This window comes from Bombus bifarius, unplaced genomic scaffold (genome assembly GCF_011952205.1).
Source record: "Bombus bifarius isolate JDL3187 unplaced genomic scaffold, Bbif_JDL3187 scf7180000007973, whole genome shotgun sequence".
Lineage (NCBI taxonomy): Eukaryota > Metazoa > Arthropoda > Insecta > Hymenoptera > Apidae > Bombus > Bombus bifarius.
In genome coordinates this window covers 2,409,773-2,418,917 of record NW_022884359.1, presented here as the reverse complement: position 1 = coordinate 2,418,917, position 9,145 = coordinate 2,409,773, and the positions used below count along the sequence as shown (strand labels likewise).

General features: G+C 36.1%; 1 protein-coding gene across 2 annotated transcripts in view; it reads right to left on the bottom strand.

The window, feature by feature from the left end:
• Nucleotides 1-9,145, bottom strand: part of LOC117216751 (GAS2-like protein pickled eggs) — an 89,492-nt gene that overhangs the window by 6,976 nt on the left and 73,371 nt on the right. Inside the window, exons 4-7 of one of the 2 annotated variants that reach the window (XM_033463733.1) lie at nt 8,744-8,945; nt 7,240-7,324; nt 5,799-6,225; nt 4,804-5,212 (exon numbers count right to left, since the gene is read on the bottom strand). In XM_033463733.1, the coding sequence (XP_033319624.1) occupies nt 4,804-5,212; nt 5,799-6,225; nt 7,240-7,324; nt 8,744-8,945 (1,123 nt within the window). The remainder of the gene's footprint in view (nt 1-4,803; nt 5,213-5,798; nt 6,226-7,239; nt 7,325-8,743; nt 8,946-9,145) is intronic. The other variant, XM_033463734.1, reaches the window with a different exon arrangement.

Sequence of the window (9,145 nt, the reverse complement as noted above, 5' to 3'; positions counted from 1 at the left end):
ATTTCGGAAGAAGCATTTAGTATGTTCTGGACGCGTTCCAAGATAATTGACACATTTTTCGGGAATTTTTAGTTCTCTGGAGACGTAAATTGAGAATTAAATGAAAGTTCGGACGAAAGAATTGTCGACTTTGATAGAAAAGTAAGAGATTGAGAAAATATTGAAGTTAAAAGTAACTTGGACTACTGAATTTTTACGAACCAGATATGATAAGTAACTTATTATAATCCATGATAAGTAACTTATCGGTTGAATAAAAGAATCTATAAGAACATAAGCTTGTTTATAGTCTAATCCAGGAATAGTTGAGTGAAGTAGTTCAAGTAAGTAACTATGTCTTCAAAGTAGACATATAAACGAATTTTATATACAATTTTCTTTACAGAAATTGTATTGAAAATAGCTGAGTATTTTAGAATTTGTAATCTTGTATTTTCAAATTTCCAAGATATTAAGTTTCCAAAGGACTGAAATTGTTAAATTACCAGATTCGCAAACTTTTACACTGCCAAGTCCCAAATATTTATTAAGATTTTACAAAATTCCAAATTTCCAATCTTCGAACTGTACAAATTACCAAAATTCCAAAATTTTAGTCTCTATAAATAGTAAAACCTCTTCTACCGTCTCAAGACTGACAAATTCTAGATTTTTGAATCATCAACATTTTAACATTTCCATGTTTATGCCTTCGATACGCTCGCTTCAACACATATCTACTTTCTCCTTCAAAATCACTTCTCCCTAACCTTCTCCACCCACAGTCTCAACCGAAAAGGAAATCGATTCATTTACAGAAGCCAACCACGGTAGCTCCACGCCCATCACTCTTCTAACGTAAACAAAACGCGCATAATACCATACGTAATCGACAACGTCTCTTTTCATCGTCCATAGTAATCGAGCAACCCATTTTGGACCACCCTGTAGCTCATTAATATTCAAAGTATACAAATACATACACCTAACGTGACATTTAACTGGCTGTGAAGGATTACACGAAGAATGAGATATCTGTGTGCGCATATCGCGAAGCGTGGGCGATCTTCAACAACAACCTGTCCACGGAACAATCACCAGCGGTCGATTCTCGATAACGCTTTGCCTCGAATACCGTGATTCACGCACTTGACACATACTCTGATCTTTCCACTCGGAGCAACGGTTTCCGCGTACTACTACTCTCGTATCTACTTTATTTGCCTTTGAAAATTCAATTTCTTTCTTTTCTTTTTCGTAACGAGGAATTGTTTGAAAAAGAGGTTAGGTTAGATTTGAATAAATTACGGTTTCGTGTACCACTGCTTACGTAGCTTCCTTATTTGCCTTTGAAAATTCATACTCTTTCTTCCTTCATCAGGAAAAATTGTTTGAAAAGGAGGTTAGGTTATATTTGAATAAATTACGGTTTCGTATACTAGCATTTCCGCAGCTTCTGTATTTGCTTTTTGAAACTTTCAATTTATCTTTTCTTTTTCATAACAAAGACTTGTTTGGAAAGGAGGTTAGGTTAGGTTTGAATATATTACGGTTTACTGTGCTACTATGTTCATAGCTTCTGTGGTTACCATTGAAAATTTAATTTCTTTCGTCTTTCTGATGGAAATATTGTTAAAAAGGAAGTTAAGTTAGGTTAGATTGGGGTTAGGTAAGAATTATCAGTATGTAGGTTAGTTTTGTTAAAATGGAGATGGGGATAATTCGAGAATTGAAGTCCAATTATTAAGTTTTTATTCCTAGATGACAGATAACTGGGGTATTTTTCTAGGGAATCTTTTCTTTTTTAAATTACTCACGGAAATCAAGATTGTAATTAAAATTGTAGGGAGTATTTGACTTTGATAATATTTTTAACATCTGACAATTTTATTAAAAATGTGTAAAATCCTGAAGTATTGTCACTATATTAAATATTAAATATAGATATATGTATTTTAGTTTTTATAAATGTTTATTTTTGGAATTTGATCATACTTGATGCTGCGTTAAATTACTATTTGTGTAATGTGTAATTTGTAGTTTCCTGTAACTACCCTAGAAGGTTTTTCCCCTAGATTCAGGATTCTGATTGAAGAAAGTAGAACAGATTATAGACTTCTCTTCTCTAGATGAAGATGTAGAGGTTTGACGGTGAGGAGTGGCTAGATGGGACAAAACGCGATAAAAACAAGCACACGAGGCAATTCTATGCGCTGTTATGTACAAAAGAGTTGAAAGGATGGGGCAGTATCGCGAAGATTCATCGAGCTCAGACGCGAATTAAATTCTTCGCTGTCAGGTTTGACAATCTTAGATAGAAGTTACCAGATAAACACTCGTTTTACTGTCTCAACTTCCGAAGTCTTCAGATCTTCATAAAAATGTAAGAAAATAATTGATCCTATCTATACGTGCCACTAAGTGATGAATTACGAATATATAAAAATAAATATTAAAAGAGAATTTCTATAAAATAATCTGGCAAAAATATATAGAATTAAATATTAGACAAAAACATTTGTGAAATTCCTTTTCTATGTTTCGCAGTCAAATGTAATTACACTTTTCCACACTTTTTAAGATACTTTATAATTCAATGATCGATCGATCAAATTTACAAATTCTATATTGCAAATTTATATAGATTATTTAAAAAATGTGTAAATAAAAATAAAGGAACCTGTTAGATGGGCTATTGAAGAAAGAAACAAAAAAAGAAATGAAAAAGATATGAGACGTCGAGAAAGTTGAAACACAGAAAAATAAGTAAACACACAATAGCTCGTTTTGTTCATCCATCCCTGATACTCTCGTATTAAACTGAATGACTGGCTTTGATCGAAAAGCCATGCGAGCTATGTGCGTTTTCTTCGCAGCGGGACGCGATTATCGCGATCGCCGAGGCGATTTCACTCGGCGCCCTGTTATGAAACGACCTATACGCTAAACGAGTGTATTTAGCCAACACGCTTTCTTTCTTTTCTCTCCCGTTTTATTACTTGGCGTTGTCATTTAATATTCGAGGACAGCTTTTACAAGTACCGATACTCACAGCAATTGCTGTTTATTATAAAGAAAATTTAATCACATTGGAAAAATATTAATAGAATTTATTATTGGATATTGCTATAAATTAATGTCAATCGTCAATGATGATTGATGATATAATTGAGATTTCTACGTGAATCTACAATTTCTAGTGGGATATAGTTCGTCTGAAGTAACTTGCTCCTCAAGGCCACTCTCCCCACCATCAGCAACTTTGCTAAGTTTACTTCCTTCCACCATTATCATAATCTCGCCAAGTTCTTCAACTGTTACCAGATACATTTTAAGTATGTGTTCATATTAGAGATTTTAGTCGTGATAGAAGTGGTCTTTAAAGTAAACTTATTACGCCATAGAGTATATTCTATTAAATAATAGTTCTCTACAGAAACGTGTCACTGACTTCTCAGATTTTATCCCTACATCTTTGCATATTCCTTGGAAAGCAGTAAAGCTTCGAAATTTATAGTTTGAACTGTATCAACCTATTATGTATGTAACTGTATCAACCTGTATGTACCTATTTTATTTTTCCATTTCTTTCGTTTCTTCTACTCTATTTTCTTCGATATATTGGAGATAAAAAGAGGATAGGGTTTCAGCAATGATTACTCATTCCTCAAACAGATTCATAAAAAAAATTCCTAATTTTCGTTAACACATCAAAAAATCTTGTTGATGTTCCAAATAGGGAACAGATCATTATAAAATTCTTAGATATAAAGATCGCTTCAAAAATTTTCATATTAGAAAGCAAAGAAAAGATCAGTAAAAAGAATTCTCAACTTTCAAGTACGTTCTAAAAGACTTAATTTGCCTAAACTCTAATCTCCCCATTAAAAGTTAATTAGAGAAGACCAAACAGAATCCAATCATAAAGAAATTTCCTAACGTTCGAAAGTCTAATCTAAAAGTATCTAACAATCGAGACACCAACACACTCCCCCAAAAACTTTCGCCATTCACGAATTCCTGCGGCAGCCTCGATCTGGCCGGCGCATTACAACATGCTACTCGCGTAACAGGCGTGCCAACCCACGCAGTCGGGGCAGCCCATAAATCCCAGCGCGTGAATAAACGGGATCGCGCGACCGAACGTCGAAAAAAACACTCGCCACGTCGAAAATAACCAGATCCGAAGAGTAAAATGTACCGATCGCAACATCAAGAATCGCCAGCAATGTGCGACACTGGCGCACTTTACATTAATGCGCATTGTTATGCGCAGGACTTACTCTCGCGCAAAATGTCTAGTTACATTGTAACATTTCATACAATTCTAGCAAAACATCGATATTTGTGTTATATTTTCAAAGTTGCGGTCGAAAAACAAAAATAGTCAAACTTTGCCTTATTCATATTTTTCACTAATTCTGCCATTCACAATAATTATCGATCTAAAAATATTTATAATTTCGTTATTGCGTAAAAGCTATATGTAATATAAAAAATGTACTCAGGTTGTCATAACAGTTTTGAAACCCAAAATAGAATTAAACCTTGCTGAGTTTAGATATTTTGTTAGGGTTTTTTTAACTCATTAAGGGCCAACATTGCGTTAGACACAAAATTCTACGCATTTCATTCGTCATTTTTTCCCAATCAATTGACGCTATCGATTTCTGTTCTTTAACACTGAGACCACGAACAAATTCCATCTGTATTTTACAATTTTGTGAATTTTTGAGAATATTAAATTTAAAAACGCCACGAGAAACAATCGCTTGGTCCTTAATAGTTTGATAGCCCTTATAAGAGAAAAAAAATTATACTCACTTTGACAATCGGCAACCGTGGGCGATCCTTGCGTGCACGTCCCGGGATTTCCGTTTCCACTGGTTGGCTGAACTGCTCCCAAGCTTCGATAACCCTCGTCAGATACTTCGCTGCAATTGTCTGAATGTTCTCCATCGTGTGGTGACTTTGTGTAATGTGCATTCCCGGTCACATCTTTGCTGAAACTTTCCAAGACCGGCTCTTCTTTAATTGCTGGAGGACTCGGCGTTGGACTGCGACTACTGGAGTCCTCGCGGCACTTGTAGTTGTAAATTGTCGGCTCGTATTTCGGTGTGTCGTCTTTTTCTACTGTTCTACGCGCTACGCCACCGTCGACGACGTATCGTTTCGTGAATTCCTCTGTTAGGGGAACTTTCGTACGGATCTCTTGGGAATCCTTCTTTGCATCCTAGAAACAAATTTAGGGATTTTTTTACCACAGATCTACCAATCAAGTCCAACGATAACTTCATTCACGTTTTCTTAAAAGAGCATGTCAAGGGTTACTACTGCCATATAGAATTTTTATATATCAAAAAATTCAAATACATATGTCTCAATTTTTATAACTTTCTCCAAAATACATGCACTAGTATCAACGAATATATAATCAACCAACTATATCCTGTTTAACGATTCTAAACCCCCTAAAACGTGCCCCATCAGTTATCAATATCTGCAAATATCCATCAACATCCCCTAAATCTCTACCCCTCCCCATACTATACCCATAAATAATGCCACCTCAAACCTAACTCAGACCTTCCCTCTCTCAGATTCCCAAGATAACCTAACCCAATCCTAAATAACTCTCTCCATTTCTATCTGCGGTGGATCCAAATGGAATTTTAGAGCTGTATTACTAAATATGTGAAACAAGTGCTATTCTTGAGACACGTTTCATATATTTTTGCCTATTATGTGGATTCTATGCATTTTTATATTTTCAAATTGCCCATGAATGCATAAAAATCCGCAGTTTATTCGTCACCCACCTTAGCTTCCTGATGCCTTCCATGATGAGTCGGCGAACGTGAATCTTCGTTCGAACTCCTGCCAGGCGAATCCACGTAAGATCCACCTTTTCCATGTTCCAGCTTCGTCGTGGGGCTGCTAGACCTTAGCTGAGCCTTCGGTGTTGGCGATCTCGATCGTTGCTTGCCAAAGTCTGGCTGATGACTAGGGCTACCCAAGAACTTCCTCTGTGGCGTTGGACTTCTCGATCGGTTGATCTTTCGTTGCTCCTCGCTGTTTGACTGTTGCTGTTGCTTGCCGGCAGGCTGGTGAGGCGTGGGCGATCGTGACCGATTGCTGGAAACGCTCTTGGCCGCGTGCAGCTGCGTCGATTGTTGCTGATTCTGCATCGTGCCTGCGCACGAACCGACGCTCGACGCCGAACTCCGTCGTGTTCTAGGAGGTGATCTGCGGATCAGTAGCCGAATTTTTTTTCGGATGCGTTAGGGGCAGGCGACTATGCTAGCTGGCCGTTTTTATACACACTTTGTCATCTTTTCAATAAACTTTACAATTTTTTATATCTTTCAAGTTTCTGCTCTACGTACAGAAATTTTGGCGCTTTTGCGTTTAACAGTTTTCTCGGGTTTATGCTTTTTGTAATGAATTTTGGTATTTTTGCATTTTCGCGAGTTTTCAAGGCCAACACACACTTTGCCTACCCCTCCATTACAAAATGGATCCCGCGTTTTCGGTTCACATAACCTCTAATTTAATATTTCAAGAATCTTTAGAGGTTAGTTGTTAGAGATTAAGAAGATTAATATAATAAGTGTAAAATATAATAGGTTAGAGTGTAAATGAAAGGAGTAAAGTCCACTGCGATAAGATACGGTGATTATACGAGTCACTCAGATATACTGATCAGTTTAATAAATTGAAAAATACAAAATGGAGATAATACAATTATTTATGCTATCATTTGCGATAAATTTATAAAAATAGGACATTTATTATTTTGAAATTTCAAATCTACCTACATTCATATGTACAAAGAGCGGAATCAGTTTGACTTGCGAGGGACTTGTATAAAAAATGAAATGTTTCGAATACTAAAAGGAAATGATATTCAAAAAGAAGAAGAGCTATTAACGAAGATATAAAGCTGAAGCAAGTCCGTTAAAAATTGCTGCTCGAGTTCTTTAAAATTCCAACGATTAAAGATCTCTTATCAAACATATTCAGATAAAATGCAAATGAAAATAAATGTTTTCAACTACGATAAAAGCTCGGTTCATCGTCAACAAAATAAGCACACCAGTCCGTGCTCGTTTAAATCCAAGATCGTTGGGTTTCTAAGAGACGCACAACATAATTTTCTCGAGCAGCATCCTTTTATCGAGGAAGCGGCAGAAAATCTCGGCTCTAGAATGAATGACTGCAGACAGACAAATGACACGTTAGAGGCAGAAAATTACTCACCTTTCGTAATGCACCTGCGCGCTGCCAAGGTCGAACGACCCTCCAGCCTTTTGAATCAACTTCGCTGAGATCATCGAGCGATGCGCTGCAATAAAAGATAAATAACAAAATCGTGAAAACACGTAGCCTATGTGCACGACTGTGTATAGTGTCGTGCATCGTGATTGTCATTGCACAATCGGTCACGATACACGGTTTTTCGTCCAGTTTTCGCTGCATACTCGTTAAAGGATAATTGAAACGTCGCATCGTTTAGTGTTAATAGGCACCTGTAAGCATGGAGATTTCAATGCCTCTAGACGAAAAGTTGAGGATGGGGCGCCCGTGGATGAGAGTTAAGCGTGTTACGAGATAGAATACGTTGGAAAACGAATAGAAATAGTATTCTTGTTTTTTCTCAGATTTTTGTTCTTTTCCTTTTTAAGTTTGGATCAAAAACTGAGAGGAGAATATTTGAGTGGCGTGGTTTTTGACGAAGATACAGTGATTGGAAGTAGATAAAAGAAGGATAATTTGAATGAAATAATGAAAATAGAAGAGATAGGTGTGTAATTTACGTGTGTGACGCAGCATAATTGCATAATAGAAGTATAATAATTAGGAATTGAATCGAATTGGAATTTTTAGTAAAACTGTGATTTAATGAAATGAACATATCATTCGATGAAATATCATTAATCATCGACGTTAAAGCTGCATTAAGCTATGAGTGGGTTTTATAATACGATAAAAATATTATAATTGAAGGATTACAAGATCCATAAACTGTGCATCGAATGATGCAAGCTTTTTTGTCAAAATTTAAATTTACTAAAGGAGGCGTATCATAATGGAACGAAACATAATTTCCTATCAAAGCGAAGTTAAATTCTACTAAATCATCAATTTTATTACTCAGCAACGTGTAATTTACGTATGACGTAATGGAACATCCAAATATAAAGTGACATATATCATAATTGAAGAGAGGTTAAAAGGACCATAATCTGCATCTTGTAACGACAGGAATATTAAACTTTTTTTTCCTTTTTCTTTTTTTTTTTTTTTCTTCGATAAAACTACGATTTAAGAAGAGTAGCGTATCGTTCAAAGAAGCATAATTTGTTAAATCGAATTAAAATCCCGTTAAACCATCAATCTTATTATTTTTTCTCTATTTGCAAAAAAAAAGAAACGCGTTAAATCATCGTGCTTCTTTGACAAACACAAATCATCTGACACTTCGTAAATTTGTAACCAAGAGAAAGAGAGAAGAAAAAAAGGAAAAGAAGGATGGTTCATCTTTCGCATACTCGTAACACGTAACAAAATCGAAAGTCTCCGATCATCATCTTTATTTTCAACGACAATGAGCTCATCCTCGTTTAAACTGTCACCGACGTCCCATATTTTTTATCTGTCTCAACGACTAGTATCTACAGGATTTACGGAAAAAATGCAGAAAGAAAAAAGAAAGGAAAAAGGAGAGAAAAAAATTCGTGAGACGTATTGAAAGTTCACTTACAGGTCTTGCATCGGCACGGGTCGTGCTTGTCCAGATAATGGCTGAGGGTGTCCCAGCCGCCACCCACTCGCACCATAACGTGGCTTCGAAGAATTCGCACGAAGATCAACACCTTCGTGTCTCCGATACGGTATTTTCCTTCGGAAACGCGGATCATGGGGAACTGCGTTGGACACGTGCACCTTTCCACCAAGTCTCGAACCTGAAGCATGAAAATAGGAAAATCTTGGTCAAAAGGATGTCGAAGAAAAATATTTTCAGGCGAAGAATCTCTTGGAAGTTCGCTAAAGTTGAGAGAATTCGTTGAAATATAAAAATCTATGCCTCTTTTGATACGTGTTTCATACGTAATGTTTATTATTTACATTGCGATAAAGAATATTTCTTTAAGCGTCTTTTATT